Source organism: Canis lupus, chromosome 37 (assembly GCF_011100685.1).
Source record: "Canis lupus familiaris isolate Mischka breed German Shepherd chromosome 37, alternate assembly UU_Cfam_GSD_1.0, whole genome shotgun sequence".
Classification (NCBI taxonomy): domain Eukaryota; kingdom Metazoa; phylum Chordata; class Mammalia; order Carnivora; family Canidae; genus Canis; species Canis lupus.
In genome coordinates this window covers 13,109,343-13,128,552 of record NC_049258.1, presented here as the reverse complement: position 1 = coordinate 13,128,552, position 19,210 = coordinate 13,109,343, and the positions used below count along the sequence as shown (strand labels likewise).

At 45.1% G+C, this 19,210-nt stretch overlaps 1 protein-coding gene and 1 long non-coding RNA gene across 4 annotated transcripts in view; one reads left to right on the top strand and one right to left on the bottom strand.

Annotated features, from left to right (window-relative positions):
* Positions 1 to 17,510, bottom strand: part of PARD3B (par-3 family cell polarity regulator beta) — a 980,882-nt gene extending 963,372 nt beyond the window's left edge. For 2 of the 3 annotated variants that reach the window (XM_038585493.1, XM_038585496.1), the window contains exon 1: positions 17,303 to 17,422. In XM_038585493.1, the coding sequence (XP_038441421.1) occupies positions 17,303 to 17,422 (120 nt within the window). Of the gene's footprint in view, positions 1 to 17,302 lie in introns of all 3 variants that reach the window. The other variant, XM_038585495.1, reaches the window with a different exon arrangement.
* Positions 17,236 to 18,978, top strand: LOC111094336. Its single transcript, XR_005385263.1, has 3 exons — positions 17,236 to 17,432; positions 18,436 to 18,545; positions 18,629 to 18,978. It is a non-coding gene; the product is annotated as an uncharacterized LOC111094336 (long non-coding RNA).
* Positions 18,979 to 19,210: the final 232 nt, after the last annotated feature.

Below are 19,210 nucleotides of genomic sequence, written 5' to 3'. Positions count from 1 at the left end.
TGCTCATAACTTGTTACGGTCTCTTTGTTATTTCAAATCAATTAGATGTATTTTTTGTTTTCTCAGCTTTATTTCTAATATGGTAAATATAAATAGATATAATCCACATAAGAAGGTCTTCCAGGTCCTCTTAAATGTAAGAGTAAAAAGAGGTGTTGGGACCAGTAGGATTGAGAACTGTTGCAATGTTCCTATTTTCCTCATCTCTGCCATCAGACACTCTTGCACCCTCCTTTCATTCAGTTGTCTAAATTCTGTCTATTTTTCACATTTGGCCATCCCAACCCACTGTGAGCTCTTTCCCTTCTGAATGCCCAGAGAAATCATTTGGCATTTGTTTGCTAATTTCTTCATTTTCTTTTTTTTTTTAAGATTTTATTTATATATTTGACAGAGAGAGAGAGAGCATGAGTGGGGGGGGGGGCACAGAGGGAGAGGGAGAGGCAGGCTCCCCACTCCACCTGCAGGGCTTGATCCCAGGACCCTGGAATCATGACCTGTGCCAAAGGTAGATGCTTAACTGACTGAGCCACCCAGGCGCCCCTGATTTCTTCATTTTCTCTATGTATGATGCTCCCTTACTGGCTTGTGAAGCCCTGAAGGAAAAAAGGGAACTGTGTGATATGGCATCTGATAGGTGCTCAAAAACCCCTCCTGCCCTCTCCAGAGTAACTTAATTATAGGCTGAATAACGAGTGCAGTTCATAAAAGCGACTGGGCTTTTATCAATGCTTGATGAAGCCAGACCACAAAGGACAGGAGACAAGATGAAATTCAGGAAAAATCTGAGTCTCCAAAAGGTCACTGGAAGAGGCAGATAAGAACAAGAGCACAGATACCAGAATATTTAAGTGGGAAGGGTAGTAGTAAGTGACAGCAGACCACAGACCTATGTTCTCCAATAAAACAGACAGTAAGTTATCGGTTGACCATTTTGGGACAAAAATATGAGGAAGAAAGAGAGCAATACTAAAGGGAAGGCAATGAGGAATCAACAGAATTCTTCTGAAGTCTGTTAGTGTAAAAGCTGGAAAACCTGCTTCAAAATGAATAGCAATTAGTATAAATTGAACTACGTTCCCCCCCCACCCCGAGGTTCTGTTGAGGTCCTAACCCTTGGTACCTATGAGTGTGATCTTATTTATTAGCAAGAGAGTCTCAAGTGAGGTCATTAGGGTGGGCTCTAATCGGATAAGACTGGCAACTTTGTAAGAGGAGAAGAGACAGAGGGAGAGAGAGACAGAGACACAGAGAGAACTGCCATGTAAAGATGCAGACAGAGCCTGGAGCTGCTCTGCCAGAAGCTAAGGAGTATCTGGGCCTACCAGAAGCTGGAAGAGGCGAGGCAGGCTCTGCTCTCAGAGGCTTCAAAAGGAGCACGATCCTGCCAACATGTTAATTTTGGACCTCTGGCCTGCAGAATGTGAAAAAAAAAATGTCTTTTGTGTGAAGCCATCCAGGTCACGGAACTTTTTCATGACAGCCCTATGAAACTAGTACAGCAACAGAGTGAGGGACTCCTCACCATCCCTACTCACACTTCCAAGGGGTCCTTCTCACCCACGGACAAAAAGTGGAGCAAAAGGGGAACAGATCTAAACTGCAAATCTAGTTGCAGCAACCAAAAAATAAATATTTATATATTTTTAATATTTATATACATAAATTATATATAAATTATATCTATATATCATATATTACATTATTCATATATAATGTACCTTATATATTATATGTCATATTATATATTATAAAATTACATTATATGTAATGTATACTCTTATATGTATATATAAGAGTTTTTTCCTGGAAATTTCTAAACTCTTGGGGTTTTTTTCAGTTTTTTGAGGTTGGTTTGTTTTTTTTTAAGATTCTCGGAAAATGTCTCTGACCTAACACTGCTGTCAAAACTTAAACCCACTGAATCTCTATAAATGTGTCTCTAAACACAGAGACAAGGATGATTCCGCCATTTTACACTTCCTCAACTCTTTGCTACAAAAGGAAGTAATTCAGAAACTAATATATAAAGTTACCAATACTAGTACTAGGTCTCAATGAAAGAAATATGAGATGACAAACACAATTCTTGAGACTTTTTCTAGATTTTATCCGGCTCTGTGCACTTCTGGGCGCAGATGACTTCTTAGCTCACATGCTGGCCATTCACAAGTCTCAAGATCCAAATCTTATCTACGTAGGGAATTTAACATAATCCACAGATTGTAACTTAAACCCTTGTAGCATACTTGACATAGGAATTTGCCTTCAGCCTCACACTTTATTCCAAGCCAAAAATGATTTGATTTTAGAGCTGTAAGGATGTCTAGAGTCACCTGACCTGATGACCAATCCAAGGTCCCCTAAATATCAGGTAGCCCCAGTGGTTTTCTAACTTTGGGCCCTAACCTATTAGTGGGTAGTAAAATCAAATCAGTATGTCCTAACTACTTAAAAAAAAAAGAAAAAAGAAAAAAAAAGAAAACAACAGAACAAAAGAAATAGAGTGAGGTAAGGATAAGTACAGCCAGGAAATTTTTTATTTCAACTGTGTGTGTGTGCATATATAGTTAGGATATTGGATCCTGAAGGAAGATCTATTATTACTGTATTTCTTAATCCAAATCCTGGCAGGAAACAGATGGTTCACTCAAATGAGGCACTGAGGTGTTTAATAAACTATTTATAAACTATTTAGAGGGACACCTGGGTGGCTCAGAGGCTGGGCGTCTGCCTTCGGCTCAGGGCGTGACCCAGGATCTGGGATCGAGTCCCACATTGAGTTCCCCGCATGGAGCCTGCTTCTCCCTCTGCCTGTGTATCTACCTCTCTCTCTCTGTGTGTCTCATGAATAAATAAAATCTTTAAAAATAATAATAATAACAAGAATAATAATAAACTATTTATAAAGGTTCACAAAGCTAAGGGAAAACATTAAGGGACAGTGCTCCCACGTTAAAGTGAGCCCTTGCCACCATCCAGAACCCAACGGGTAGGGAAAGGAGTAGATATCGATACAGTGGAGAGAGGACTGCGAGGAGGGGGTGCCTGGCCAGAGGGGTAGCCTTCAGTGAAGAGAGGGAGCTAACCCACAGTGACCTGAAAAGGCGGGAGTTGCCCACCCTCCCTTCTCCTGCTGGAGCCTCCCCCAGAGCTGACTAGAAGCCCCAGAGACAGAGAGTCTACACTGCTTAGCCTCCTAGGTCACATGCAGAACAGTCAAGAGTAGGTCTGGAGTAGCAGTCCTAGGGTTTCCATCCAGCCACTCTGAATCTATCACAGAAGTCTGAAAGTCACCAAGATAGTTTATATATTCATCAACCTAGCCTGACCACTTTCATTTCTGGACGCCACATTTTTTCCACATCTGCCCTCAAACCCCACTCCTGCATCAAAGCTCTAATCTAATGCCAAACAAGTGACGCAAAAGACTGGCATCTTTATGAACACATGACTTATCATCTCAGCCAGGCCCTCAATACTCCCCAGCAAGCTCTTCATCTGTCCTTAGTCTCCCACCTCTCCTACCCCTGTCTACGGGGCTCCTGAGGGCCCAGGCCAGTCCCTGCATCCCCCGGCCTCCATGCCTAGAACACAGGGTATTCACTGTAACACAAAATTCAAATTGCTCCCTCTCCCCACTTCCACCCATACTTCCTTTATGTACCTTCCTGTACACAGAATCAACTCCCAAGTCTGATCCCTTGGTCCCCCCCAAATCTCAAAGTCCATTTCCTCCTCTGCTTCAACATGTCTATCCTCCACTCGCACACCAGGGACCTGGACCAGTTTCTCTACCTCTAGTCTCAGCTCCTGTCTTCATTCTCCAGGGCAAGCCATATAAAAAGGCAGATCCTTAGTCAAGGAACCTCAAGCTGTTTAGCTCCTCATAACAAAGCCTCCTGGCTTTGACCCTGCCCTCTTCTCATGGCCCTCATTCTCTACCACTCCCTCCCACGGTCACCCTTGGAAAATATTCCATAGTACTATCCTCTTCCCCCCTAGAAAAACCTTACCTTCAGGTACAGGCTGGCTGCTCCTCTCTCCCTCCCCACCAACCTTCCATAGTCATACCTCCCTTTTTCTCCCCTACCTCCCATCTCCCTCTCCCCCTCCCTCCAGTGTCTCTCCCTACCTTTACTGCTCTGGCAAGTGTCCATTCATTCTTCAAAACTCTGCCCAGCTAGCACTCCCCAAGTGGAGCCTGCACAACTGCCCATCTCTCCCTGCTCCAAGCAAAGCCAAGCTCAGTCTCTCCCTCCATCCACCACTCCAGGGCCCTCTCCACACCGTTTTGTTCATCTACATTGTTCTCTCTGCCCTTTTATTCTATAAGCCTGACAGAGGCAGGTACTTTGCCTTATTTTATTCTATAACCCCAGCACAAAACACAAGGCTTGACCCAAGGTCATTGTCTAAATCCTCTCTCCAGTTACTGAAGTGACGTTTAGATTGTTACAGGCAATAGCAAAGCAGCCACAACTTAGAGGCCTAAGGCCCCAATGAATAGACAACATACTTTCTACATAAAGATGGATCAAGGGTCTGTAGTTATTTCCCATCACTCTTAAGTCAGGAACCCCACTATCTCTGCACTCCTTCCCCCAAAACAGGCCACCTCTCTATGAAGAGGAAGGAGTATAAATTGTACCTATATATCCCCTCTCACACTTTCTAGGCTTCAGGTCTTTAAAAAAAAAAAAAAGATTTTATCTATTTACATGAGAGACACAAAGAGAGAGAGAGAGGCAGAGACACAGGCAGAGGGAGAAGCAGGCTCCATGCAGGGAGCCCGACGTGGGACTCGATCCTGGGTCTCCAGGATCATGCCCTGGGCTGAAGGAGGCACTAAACCGCTGAGCCACCCAGGCTGCCCCAAACTTACCCGAAATCTCATAGACATGAAAGGTACAGCACAGGGAATATCATCAGTGGGATTGTAATAGTGTTGTGTGGTGACAGATGGTTGCTACACTTGTGGTTAGTACAGCATAACATATAGATTTGTCCAATAGCTGTGTTGTACACCTGAAACTAATGTAACACGGTGTGTTGACTATGCTTCAACTTAAAAACAAATAAAAAGACGGATTTAAAAAAAAATAAAAACTAATCCTTAATCTCCGTAAAAAGGCATCAGAAGTTCAGAGCACCCTGTAAATCCTTATTTTTGGCCTCAAATGAAGCAATAAAATATGTCTGATCATTTCTGCGGTCCATACGGTTCCCTGGTCTTGCTGACAGGGGCTTAGCTAAGAGTTGCAGACATCTCCCCTTGTATCTGCCGCCTTCACCAAATGGAACCCCCCACACCACACCACCACTCCTCCTGGATCCGTGACTCCTGGCAAGTTTAATAACCTCACCTGAGGCAGAAGACAGGAGAAGTATAGGGCATATTTATCTGGATGATACTTGGCACTGCACCTGATAGGGACTAAATTGAGAGTGAACCCTTTTTAATCAGACTGTCTTTGGTATCTTGAAATTCCACTTCACTGCAATCCAAAAAACAAGAGTCCAGCAATCAAAAGAATGGCTGGGCACAGAGACGGGAGGCAAACCTAATTTGGCAGCCCCTCAGACACAGATACATGCCTTTCAAACATAACGAATCCATCTGAATTAAGATAATCCAGATTCATTTTTTTAAATCAACATGAAATTAATGAGTAAGACACTGAAAATCAGACATTGTTCAAATATAAGAAATAGCACTACACATATCCTGATGAAGCAAAAAGATGATATTCCTTCATTGAAAATCCAGAACTACAGAGCACTCAGTCTCAAAAATCTGAGAAGTGAGTCAACCTGTCAGAATCTGAAGCTGTTATTTAAGACAATCATTATGGCAGATATAATGGACCACTAAACTACTGTCTACAGTAAATGTGGATTTGATGAGGTATTTGAAGACAATCAAGAGAAAAGTTACATTTAGACTTAAAAAAATATCACATATGAAGACTTTAAACTTGCAAAAATTTGTGTTGAATACAGTCATTCTCAGTTTTATGAAAAGAAGCAATGTGAAATTTAACAATTTCACAAGGATTTATGTTATACACACTATATGTCAGGTATGTGCTTAAAAACAGATAGGAAAATTAAAAACAAAAAAAAAATCCTCGTTTTTGAATAGTTCGCAGTGTTGTGGGGAGACCAAATGACTGCAGTTTGTGGCAGAGCCTGGCCAGTTGCGCACCTTTACCAGGACTACTTTCCTAACCCCACTGCATCTAGATGGGACACACAGCTAGTCTTATCAGTGAAGTGCTAGTAAGATGTGATATATGCCACTTTCAGGCCAGGCCGCTAATTTCCTATGGTATCCTCCATGCTCTCTTGATTCATCAGTCAGCAGAGTGCAGATCTACAGAAAACCCCAAGGCCAAAGCAAACAGTGGGGAGAGGACTGTGTGTGTGTCAGAGCCCCTGCCTCCTACCTAGAGAGAGAATCCTTTGCTGTGACAAGCCACTATCATTTGGGTGTTATCTGTTAAGTTAGCAGACTTTGGCCATTGAAGTATAAGATCTAAGACGTAGCTTCCAAAAGAAAAGCACAACCATGGGGAGCTCTGAGAACACACGAATGGGGTCCCTGAGTGACAGTGAGGTAGGGCAGGGAGGGAGGAGATTCCCAGGGAAGAGAAAGCTAGAAACTCCTCCTGAAGGATGGGCAGGGTTTACCCGGGATGGCCAAAGTGGGAGAGAAGACTAATCCGCAGGTAGGACTCTGAAGGGCATAAAGGGATAGAGAACGCACTGCACAGGTAAGCAAAATTTGCCTTCCCACCTAAAAGCAACAGGGAACTACTTAAACATTTCCAGTGGGACTTCTTACATTACCAGATCTGTGGCTGCAAGGTCCTCAGTGGAGAATGGTTTGGAAGAGTCCAGCACCAGCGGATGCAGAGAGGCCAGTTAAGAGTCTGCCACCAACCCCCGCAGCAGAAATGAGCAATGGCATGGCTTTGGGGTAGAAGCAGATGCAGGAGATATATGTGGAGCCAAAGAAACTTTGGGACCAACTACACATACGGCGGGATATAAGAGAAGAAAGATCACCATGGAACAAAGTATACCCAGGTTTCTGGAACAGACATCTGAGTGAATGATGGCAGCAGAAATGGAGACTAGATTTACAGAGAATAGGATGGGCTTCAACTGTGTGTGGGACACCAAGGTAGTGAAGTCCAGAGGCTATTGGGGTCTAAGGAAGTTTAGGGGTAGAGGTGTGTATTTAGAGGTATCTGGAGCCACAAAACAGAGGACATCCCGTTGAGAGCAAAACCAGAGCCTGATGCACCAGCCTATGTAGAAATAGCATAAGGAGCACCCGCTGAGACCGGGTAGAGAGACATATGTTTAAAAATCCTGGGAAGTACACGGGCACGCAGAGTTTTAAATGATCATCAAAAATAAGGAATGAGGAGCACCTGGCTGGCTCAGTCAGTGGAGTGTGCAACTCCTGATCTTGGGGTCATGAGTTCAAGACCCATGTTGGGGGAGAGATCACTTTAAAAAAAGTTTTTCTAATCTTAAAAAAAAAAAAGTGAACAGTAATGAAGCTACCACATCTTCATAATCTTGTTGAAAGAAGTTTATCTCGAGAAGGCATGAGACCAGGGAAACCAAGTGGGTTGGATGAGGCGTCAATAGAAATATCTATTTTTTAATCTAATTTTCCAAAATCCTCTCCATTTTTTAAATCCATACAAATACTTTTAGACATGCAGTTGAGTGAAACACGAATTCTGTAATAAAACAAATAGCTACATTAAAAAGCTATGAAAACGGGGATCCCTGGGTGGCGCAGCGGTTTGGCGCCTGCCTTTGGCCCAGGGCGCGATCCTGGAGACCCGGGATCGAATCCCACGTCGGGCTCCCTGTGCATGGAGCCTGCTTCTCCCTCTGCCTCTGTCTCTGCCTCTCTCTCTCTCTCTCTCTCTGTATGAATATCATAAATAAATAAAAAAATTTTAAAAAAATAAATAAATAAATAAAAAGCTATGAAAACACCTTAGGGTATCACCGAAGGGCATTCATAATCCTGTCCAAGTGACTCTACATACCACCGCTCCTCCCTGGGCTACGTCTGACTTAACACAACTCCCTCAACCAGCTGATGCCTACTCACTTTGTTCCCTCTTCCTGGACTGCTTCACCTCACTTTCCCACCTTGCAAATTCCCCATCATCCTTTAAAACAGCTTCAATGTCTTCTGTTTCAAAGAACATTCTTTGTCCACACTGTATCCTAGGAAACATACTACTGGAGCAGACCTGGGTTATTCACATGTGGGCCTCATCCCCTAGGAAGCTGAAAAACTCATCAAAACCAGAGACAGCAACTGATTAATCTTCATGTTCATATCACCAAGGATGTGACTTGTTCTATTGGCAGCCCTTCCCAAAGAACGGTACCTACTGTTACTCAGCTCCTTGAATAATCCTCTCCCTTCAATTTGGGCTTCACTGTTACTTGCTTAAATTAATAGAATGTGGCAGGGGTGTCTAAGTGGTGCAGTAATTTAGCATTTGGGCTCAGGTCATGATTTCAGAGTTCTGAGATGGGGTCCCACGTCAAGCTCTGTACTCAGCATAGAGTCTGCTTGAGATGATCTCTCCCTCTGCCCCTCCTGCTCGTTCTTTCTTTTTCCCTCTCTAAAATTAATTAATTAATTAATTAATTTTAAAAAAAATACTTATTTATTTATTTAATAGAACATGACTGAAAACATCATGCCAGTCGCAGGTCGAAGCCTTACAAATACTTGGAAGCTTCCACTTTTGCACTCTTTGGAGCCCTGGGCTGCCATTTAAGAAGTCTAGTGACACTGCCCTGGAGACCATGGGAAGAGGCCATGGTGAGGACGATCAGATGCTAAGACTGCATGGAAGAGAACTCAGGGACCCAGCTGAGAGCAAGAACCAAGGCTCCAAACATATGCCCCCGGGAGAACCAACCCCCAGCTATTCAAGCCACCAGACTTGTGAATAAAGAAGGCAATGTTGAACATCCCAGACCCAGAACACATCACACTGAATCTTCTTCACGTATTTGGAGTTATTTTAAACTACTAGATGGTGGGGTAATTTGTACTGGAGCAAGACATAACTGCAACAGATGGTAGCAGACATTGGTAAAAGAATGTTTAACTCAAGAAAAGTTCATTGCCAGCCCACTATGTACCAGGCACTCTCACAGGAGCCAGGTCAACACTGAACAAAACTAACCAAGACCTCTACCTTACTGAACTACCATTCTAGTGGGGAGAAACAGATAATATATACAGTTAAAATAAGCAATATGGTAGCAAGGGAGGATTTCTGGAGAGAAATGGCAGGAAAGAGCAATACAGAAGATGGATGGATGGAGGGGTTATAATTATAAACAGAGTGGTCAGGAAGATTTCATGGAGAGAGGAACAATCTTGAGATGGAAAAGATGAGGAAACCAGACAGGTGGATACCTGGACGGGACTATTTCAGGCAGAGAAAACAGCACATGAGGTGGGAGGCTGTCTGGCATTGTTGGAATAATAGCCACAAGATCACGAAGCTGGGGAGAATGAGAGAGGGGTGGAAGAGGAGGTCTGAAAGATAAGAGATGGTGTCCCAGGGTCCCTAAGACCACCCAGGTTCAATGATTTACCATGAGGACAGGACTCAGCATGTAGTCATTGTCACAGCTATAATGTATTACAGCAAAAGGATATAAAGCAAAAATCAAGAAAGGGAGGGTAACGTTTGTAGGAAACTAGGTACAAGCTTCCAAGGATCCACTTCCAATAGATGCCACCCTGATCCTCAACCAATAAAAAGTTTTAACATCACCTGCGAAATGCTGTCTACAAGTAAGGATCCGTGAAGACTCAGCATCCATGGCTTCCACGGGAGGCTGGTCACATGGAGACCCCCTCCCTATCATGCACAAAAATTCTAGACCTCAGAAAAAGACCAAGTGTTTAGTAAAAACTATTTTGTTTATTGTTTGCATAAACAATAACCATTTGCATAAATGGCTTAGTTTGCATTCCTTTAGGGAATGATGGGAATGCTCCACAAATCTAAGTTCCTGGCTGCCAATCAAGAATCAGCCTTGTAAGTAGGACTAAAGATAAGAGTCTCAGGCCTGCTACACTAACTGGTTTGCACAGATACCCATATCCTGTGGCACCTTATAGACCATCTGAAAGAAATGGGAGCCCACAGAGGATCTTGAGTAGAAGAAAGACATGACCTGACTAGAATTTTAAATATCACTCTAGCTTTTGTGTTGACAAAATTGAATTTTGTTGAATTTTAAATTAAAATTCAATTTTAAATTCAATTGTGTTGAATTTTAAATATCACTCTAGCTTTTTGTGTTGTGTGGTGGTGGGGGTGTGGAGCAGAAACAGGAAAACTAAAACCAATTGGAAACAAAAATACCATGAGCCCTGGAGCAGCTGGGTGACTCAGTCCGTTTAAGTGACCGACTCTTGATTTCGGCTCAGGTCATAGTCTCAGGGTCCTGCAGTCAAGCTCCACATTGGTCTGTAGGAGATTCTCTCTCCGCCCCTCCCCCTGTTCGCTCGCTCTCAAATATCTTTTAAAAATCTTTTAAAAATAAAATAAATACCATGAATCCCAGCACACTACCAGAAAATCTGGAAAGAAGTAGTTAGGTTAAATATATCATGAGAGCAGAGTCCCTTTGAGGTGCAGACTGATTGCAGGTCAGTCATACAAGGAAAAGGGTAAAGAGTGTGATGAGGATTTCTGGCCTGAACAACCAGAAGGAGGACAGGGCCATTTCATGAGATGGGAAGACCGTGGGAGGATGGATTTGGAATAGGGGGTCAGGAGTTCAGTTTGAGGCTTGCTAAGCGTCAGATACCTTCCTGACATCCAAGTTAAGGTGTTGAGCCAATTGCTACTTAAAGAGTTCAGAGCTCTGGGGAGAGACCTAGGCTGGAGCTACCTCGGTGATACTTGGGCTCAGAATGCTGGACGAGCTCATCCAAAAGCATTTTAAATCTCACCAAAAGTGTCCAGACTTTTGTTCACCACTCCTTGTCGGCCCACCATCCACCAATACCAAAAACAGAGGTCGTGCATCTCCAGGCTGTCACACTAAAGGTGCAAACTGAAGACAGACCTTGCTTGCTTTAAAATTAAGCTGAGTTTTGCTCATGTCTAGGTAAAGGATTCAAGATTTTAAGGCTCTCTCTTCCACCTGTGGATACCAATTTAAATGAATCCTTTTCTGATTGGCAAAGTTCTCAACAGGATAACCACATCTATAAAAAATGTCAGGTTAAGGATTGCCTGGGATATGAGTTTTGGACCAGTTGTTCCAAAAGCAGCTGAGAGAAATCATCAGAGGAGCCTTAGACTTGAACTGTCCATTTAGGTAAGTCATTTGTGACCATTTTAAATTGAATTCCTCAGGGACGCCTGGGTGGCTCACTGGTTGAGCATCTGCCTTTGGCTCAGGTCGTGATCCCGGCATCCTGGGATCGAGTCCTGCATCAGGCTTGCTGTAGGGAGCCTGCTTCTTGCTCTGCCTATGTCTCTGCCTCTCCCTGTGTGTCTCTCATTAATAAATAAAACCTTTAAAAAAATTAAATTCCTCAGCTGCAGTAGCCACCTTTCAAGTATTTAATAGCCATGAGCAGCTACAGGCTATCATATTGGAAAACACAGAGAATACTTCGATCATCACAAAAAGTTCTACTGGACTGGAGTGCTTTACGTTTTCCAAGACAGACTCAAAGCTCTGCATTATTAATTGACACCTCAACCAATGTCTTCAGAAAACATACTCTCATAAAAAACTGACATGATCATTTGCCCAACTTCCTCAAAGAGGATCTATGACACAGAATGCCCTAGGAATGAAGATAAATACTTGGCTAACTAAGCCATATGAGCACCATCTCCAAACTACAAATCAGGGTTGTGACTCCCAATTGCACATAAGGCAATTAGCTCAGAGGAACCAAACGGCAGTCCCAAACCTGGTCAGCGAATTCTGTATGTAGCTCACAGGAGAAGGGTTGGGGGTGGGGAGGAGAGTTGGGGGCTCAGTCTGTGGGTCGTGGGTGAGAGAGAGAAAGGGGCACAGGGAGGGGGATAAGAGAGAGGTATGGGGGACAGAGGGAGGTATAGGAGGGAAGAGAGAAAGGTGTAATGGGGAAGAGAAAATCCAGGGGAGGGATCCCTGGGTGGCGCAGTGGTTTAGCGCCTGCCTTTGGCCCAGGGCGTGATCCTGGAGACCCAGGATCAAATCCCACGTCAGGCTCCCGGCGCATGGAGCCTGCTTCTCCCTCTGCCTGTGTCTCTGCCTCTCTCTCTCTCTCACTGTGTGCCTATCATAAATAAATAAAAATTAAAAAAAAAAAAAAAAAAGAAAATCCAGGGGACACAAACCCAGATGCCTACAACAACCCAAAGAATGACAATGGGCCATAAATAAGGAAATAAGAGTAAAATGTCTGGCATAGTAACATACTGTTGGTGAGGCAATACTGGAGTGGAGAGCAGAATGATGCCTTCCAAAGAGAAGAGAGGTATCTCATCTCCAAATGATGGTTAGTAGGTGGGAAAGTAAAGCCCAATACTGTCAGAGCTTCTGATTTATTTTTCACCCAGAGAAGGCAGAGATCTGGATCTCTGCATGAAGTCTCAGAATCTTTAAACATGGCAACTAAGTCAAAATGTGATACTGAGCAGAATTGAAAAAACACGTCTGTGGGTCATGGCAGGACCCAGTAGCCCTGTTTCTGCAAACTCGGAGGCTCTTCTGCGCAAGTCAAGTAGCAGAACCAAAACCAAGCTAGCAGTGTGTGCCCTGCTGGTGGTGAGTCAGTCTATCACGTGCTGGGGACAGCATCAAGTCCATATACGAGGAGAGGAAAGGGGAGGTGAGGGGACTGAATAGAAAACGAAACAGTCAAGCCAGTCAGTGTCCAATAAATTGAAAAGCATTTTGGGAATCTAATATGGTCCTAGTTTATGTATACAGGAACCCTAAATTCTGCAAATAAGACATCAAAACCTGAGAAGTTCAAGAATTTAAGGACTTCCAGCCCATTTCTCCAGGTTAAGCTCATACAATAATAGCACACCAGATTCTTGTTACTGTATGAGTTTTAGATGCTGATCCCAGAATTTATCAGAAAATGGAATTATTACTCTTATCTCGCTCAGATTTGGGAAGCTGGTCTCAACAGTAAAACAAATTATTCAAAATATCTGAACACAGAAAAGATTCATTTTGGCAAGTCTATCAAATGTTCCTTCAAAATAAAAAAAGGTATTCTCATACAGTCAAATCCACAAATCTGTTTAAAATTCCAGCATATTCACTATCCCATTAACTCAATATTCTTATTATCTCATCCATTTTGACTCCTGAACATACTATATACATTCTTATTATTAAACAAGTCTTTCCCTTATTCGCTTTGACTTCTCCTAGTGTGTGTCTGCATGTGACGTGTGTATATATATATTTATTTACATATATATAAATGAACGTTCAATTTAATAAACTTTGAGCACCTGCTGTGCGAATTCACTCATGGTAAGAGGGACAATTGCTAATGACAGGTTGGTCTGGAGAAGTCTAAACCACAGTATCTGCCATCAAAAGAGTTTAAAATCAAAGGAGTTCAGTGATACCAAATGATTTAGGTAGTTGATTAGTAGGTCTCAGCCCTCGCTAGGCATTAAAATCACGTTTTAAAATCACCTATGTCCAGGCTCCGCTCCAAACTCACTGAATTAGAATCCTGGAGAAAAGGATGTAGGCATTTGTATTATTTAAAATGTTAAATGATAAATTAGAGGTAACTAATGAGCAGCCAGGGTTTAGAGTTCTCGCAGGATATGGCTCAATTACCATTCACCTGTGACACGTAATTTTGATGATAAATTTAACTAGTTATCCAATCATCACCACCTTGAGTGCTTAAGAAGACAATCTCCTCTCCACTAACTACTTAAGTAAATTGGATTTAGAGCTTGGGACACTGATAAACTACCAGGATCCAAAGGCAAGCAACCCCATAATTCTTGCCCCATAGTCAATTTACCTTCCCAGTAAAGTTCATTGAATGTCGTGGAGGGAAAGGCAGCAGGAAACTCAAAGTCCCAGATTTCAGAAAATAATTAAAGCCTTCCCAAAAGTTCCCTAGGTGTCCTCAGTATCTTACCTACTTCTGGCCTTATCTGATGCTGATTCAGCTGGTTCCTCGCATTCCCTAAATACCAGTCTTATTTGTTTCCTCTCAGCAGAAGGTGGATACTTACTTCCCTGATGCTGTCCCCAAAATCCAGAATGGCTCCTTGCGCTTCACTTACCCTCCAAACTATAGATACCTCAACTCTATCTTTGATTTTGAAATCTGCCTTTCTCTCATCTAAATTATTCAAGGCCCCAAAAGAAATGGGCTTAGTTTATATTCATGTTCCTGGCATATTTACTTCCTTATAGCACTCTCTACCTGAATACCTAAGAGATTTTACCCATTTTTCTATTTGTAATCAGACTGAGGAATGTTCTTCATGCTTGGTTTGCAAATCCTGCAATATTAGGCTCAGAATTTAGACTTCTCCCCATTACATGTAGGCCTATACTGTATAAGATATAATCAAGAGGAACCTGTGCAGGTCACAAGTCTCTGCAAGAAACAAAATGGCCATCTTTAGGTTGATAGGTTACTACAGCAGCTTGTAAATGGGATGGCCTTTGTAAAACAAACTAAAAAATAAATAAGATGGATAAATTCCAATGCATAATAAACTACCGGGCTGTGCACAGCGACTCTGAGTAAGGATCCAGAGACTCGGTTCCTGGGTTCAATTCTACCACATGTCACTCATATTCCTGTCTCTTTCTGCCCCCATCTGTAAAAAGAAACTATCATTACCTGCTTCACGAGGCCATTTAACTTACGTAAAGGTCCTACAACACTGTCTGCAGAGAGTAAGCACAACTCATGTTATCGTTATGTTTTTATTACTGAGTGTGGGGCTAAAAACCTTGCTGTCCAGGCGAGCAAGCTTTTTAAATCTCTTTCACTGATTTAAAGAAAGTGAACTGACGACAAGTTGTTTTTCAAATTGAATTTTGACATTTCTGGTCTTTTCTCATTATTTTCTATATTCAATGAATGAAAGCATGGAATTTGACAGATTATTTCTTGACATTTTAGTTCCATTAGGAATACCATTTAATATTAGTTAAGCCTTGTTATGATCACAATACTATTTAAATGAAACTATGGGAGAGAGAGATTTGGGGAAGAAAAAATATCACTTGCCACTTATTAAATTGAGATTTTAAAAGCCAAAGAAGGGAGGGAGGATTTATAAACTGCAGGTGACCTTTAAATGTCACATTCACTAACATAGAAATGTAAACATAGAAAAATGTAATATCTGGTAATAACAGTAAACTGATCAATACAATTACATTACAGGTTCTGTGATATTATAAATTATGCTTTCGGTACAGGATATCAATAGCTTTTTAACACTTTTTAAGATCAAATTATAACACACTGAATTTCATCTAGTCCTCTGTTATTTATAAGTATGTAGCTTACTTCTATTATTGGACAGCTCCATGTTCTAAGCTTCTAAATACACAAGATGTTAGAGTATAAATTATTTGTACCATTGAACTAGTAAAAAAGTAAACTGATCTCATTAAGATGATCCTTCAATGACATGTAATAATTTGTCTAGAATAATGTTATTATTAACCTTAGCTTACTTCCAAAAGTTAGGGAAACACAGTTCCAAGAACTAGATACTTGTGCAAATCTCAGTTCCTAACTGAATTACACAATACCAGACAGCATACACTATTGTAACAGTGGGGGGGGGGGGGGGGGGAATGGGGTACTCATGCAGTGTTACAGGCCATTTCTACAGTTCTCAAAGCAGGAGAACAAATACTAAGAGAGTCACTGATCTCAAATGCAAGAGTTTATGACTTGTCATTTTTGAAGAGGATTTGGGGTAGACTGTTCTATTTGAAGATTCAAAAAAGAAAAAGGTGCTTTTCAATGCCTTCATTTAAAGATTCCAATCAAGAAGACACAGAATCCCAGTATGATACCCAAACACCTATCATGAACTCCAGTGTCTAGCTAAGTCTTCTGAAGACGCACTGCACACCTAAAAGTAATAGTCACTTAACTTTTACTTGTTTCTGATTTCAGGGACAGAGCTGGGAACCATCTACTCAGTAGTCACGCAGGGCCTGACACAGCACGCTCGCTAGTAAATACTTAATAGAACTAAAGATACTCAAAACGTAGACGGGTTAGTGGTGGCAAACAGCATCCTTCCACCGAAGTTCCTGTTCCAGTCACTGAGGGCGAACAGCTCCCAAGAGTTCAATCCCAAAGGCCCCAACAGTTGTAACTTCCAAGGGTCTGCGACTGGCACCAACCAACCTTGTAACTCCGAGGGACAGAAGTGGAGCGGGCCTTCGCCCTGGTCAAAAATCACACCTGGAGGGGGATCCCCGGGTGGCTCAGCGGTTGAGCTCCTGCCTTGGGCCCAGGGCGTGATCCTGGAGTCCCGGGATTGAGTCCCGCATGGGGCTCCCGGGATTGAGTCCCGCATGGGGCTCCCTGCATGGACCCTGCTTCTCCCTCTGCCTGTGTCTCTGCCCCCCCCCCACTCTGTGTGTCTCTCATGAATAAATAAATAAAATATTTAAAAAAGAAATCACACCTGGAGGGGGATCCCCTGGTGGCTCAGCGGTTGAGCCCCTGCCTTGGGCCCAGGGCGTGATCCTGGAGACTCAGGATCGAGTCCCGCATGGGGCTGTCTGCATGGAGCCTGCTTCTCCCTCTGCCTCTCTCTGTCTCTCTCTCTGTATGTCTCTCATAAATAAATAAAATCTTAAAAAAAAAAAAATCACAGCTGGAGCAAGCAGCACCTGCAAACACTCGCCTGAGAGAAGCGCTCTCTGGAACACCTTCCAAAGCAGCGCTTCTCGAACTTCACTCCTCATTCCAAGCACCGGGGAGCTTGTTTCGCCCCAGATTCAGAGGCAGGGGGCGTGGATGGGGCGCCGGGTCGAGCATCCGCAGCGAGGCCCCCCAGCGACCGCCCTGCGGCCTTTGCTGCCGCCACCCTGAGAGGCAAGGCCCTCCCCACCCGCCCAAAGACCTCCTCCAGGTCACCGGCGTTGCCGCACAGGTAGCGAAGTTGCGCGCACAGGTAGCGGCCGACGCCGTCCCGGGCGGGGCCCCCCGGCAGGTGCCTCGCCCCCCGCCCGCGCTCACCTGCTCCCGGGTCTTCAGGTACCGCTGCAGCGCCTGCTGCGTGAGCTCCCGGACGCGCAGCTGGCCCTCCTTGCAGGGCACCACGATGCCCGTCCTGCCGAAGCACACAGTCACCTTCATGCTGGGACAGGTGTGCGCCCCCGGGCACAGCGCCGACCGCGGGGGCTCCGGGCCGCGCCCCCTCCGCCCGCGGCTGACGGCGAGCGGGGACCCGGGGGGGGGGCTCGTCCCGGGCAGCGGGTGCCCCGGGGGGGGGGGGCAGGCACCGCGGCCCCTCCCCCTCCTCCCCCTCCTCCTCCTCCGCGGGCTCCGGCTCCCGCTCGGCCCGGCCCGGCGACCCGCGGCTCCGAGCTGCGGGCCGGGCTGTGGCCGTGCCCCGGGCGTGCCCCGGTCGTGCCCGGTCGTGCCCCGGGCGTGCCCCGGCCCTGCCCCGGCCCTGCCCCGGCGGCGGCGGCCCCAGGCCCCAGGCCCCAGGCCCCAGGCCCCGGGCTGCAGCGGGCGGCGGCGGCGGCGGCGCGCGCGGGGCCGGAGTTGGGAGGAAACTTTTGCGCCGGATCAACTCGGCGGCGGCGCGAGCGCGCTGGGCCCCCGCGGCCCCGGGGCTGGCCTGAGCCCGCTCTTAAAGGGGCCGCGGCGCTCCCGGGCCTGCAGCCCCCGGGAGCCTCGGCCCCTCCTCCCTCGAGCGCTGCCCCGGCCCGGGCCCTCCCGCACAGCCGCCGAGCCCTGGGGACCTGTAACGGGACCTGAGAGCCACCCGCCCGGGAACTGAAACCGGATCTCCTGAAGCACCCTGGAGGGTGCTCCCTCCTCGAGCTGGGAGGCTGCGGAGCTGCACCGACCGGGGGGGGGGGGGGGGGGGGGGGAGGACTGGAGCGAGACGCGAGCAGAGTCCGGAGCAGGTGCCTGGCGCCACGCCCACCCCCGCCCCCCTCCCCCTCCCCCTCCCCCTCCCCCTCCCGGGGAGTGGCGGCTTACAGGTGCTGAGCTGCAGGTTGGCCCGAGGGCCTGCCAGGAGCCTTGTCTGCGGCAGAACACCGACTCTGTCCTCTGGCAAAGCCCAAGGGTTCTGGGGGATAAACGTGGTGCTGCAGCCAACCCTTCATATCACAGAGGAGGAAACTCTTGCCCCAAAGGTCACATCCCAGACCCAGAAATGATGCATATGCTTCCATGTATCCTTCTGAAATGGGCCTCCTGTTGTGCATCTGGCTACAAAGACCATTTTAAACACGCTGAGGCTCAGGTGAGTGTTCACCACCAATTAAAATAGGTGTATCTGAAAAAAAAAAAAAAAACTCAACAAAAAAATATTTGTGTCATTCTCAGCTCGCGTAACAACGAGCTCCTTTGAGCCTGACAACGACCCTGGGAGGTAAATGTGTTTCCCATTTTGTGCATGAAGAATGTGCTAAGGGAGGTTAAGGAACTGAGCTAACCAGGAAGTTAGTTACCCTAAGAGAATCTCCCTTCTTCCCATGCTGAATCTCTGGTCTCCCCAAGCTGGTTTTCTAGCAATCTACTTCGTCCAACAAGATCCTCAGGGCCACACCATGTGTTTCTCTATAAAAGAATTTGTTCCTGGGGCGCCTGGGTGGTGCAGCCTCTTAAGCACCTGACTCTCGGTTTCTGCTCAGGTCATGAATCTCAGGGTCCTGGGATCCAACCCCATGTTGGGCTCCCCACTCAGTGAGGAGTCTGCTTAAGATTTTCTCTCTCTTCCTCTGCCCCTTCCTCTCTCTCCTCTCTCTCTCAAATAAATAAATCTTTAAAAAAATAATTTGTTCCTTTATCAAGACACTTTTAAATTGAACTTGAATTGCCTAGGATGGTACAATAATGTACAAGAGATTAAATGAATGGGCTTGTGAATTTTGAGAGTTTTAAATTTTGTTTTACTAATTCATATAT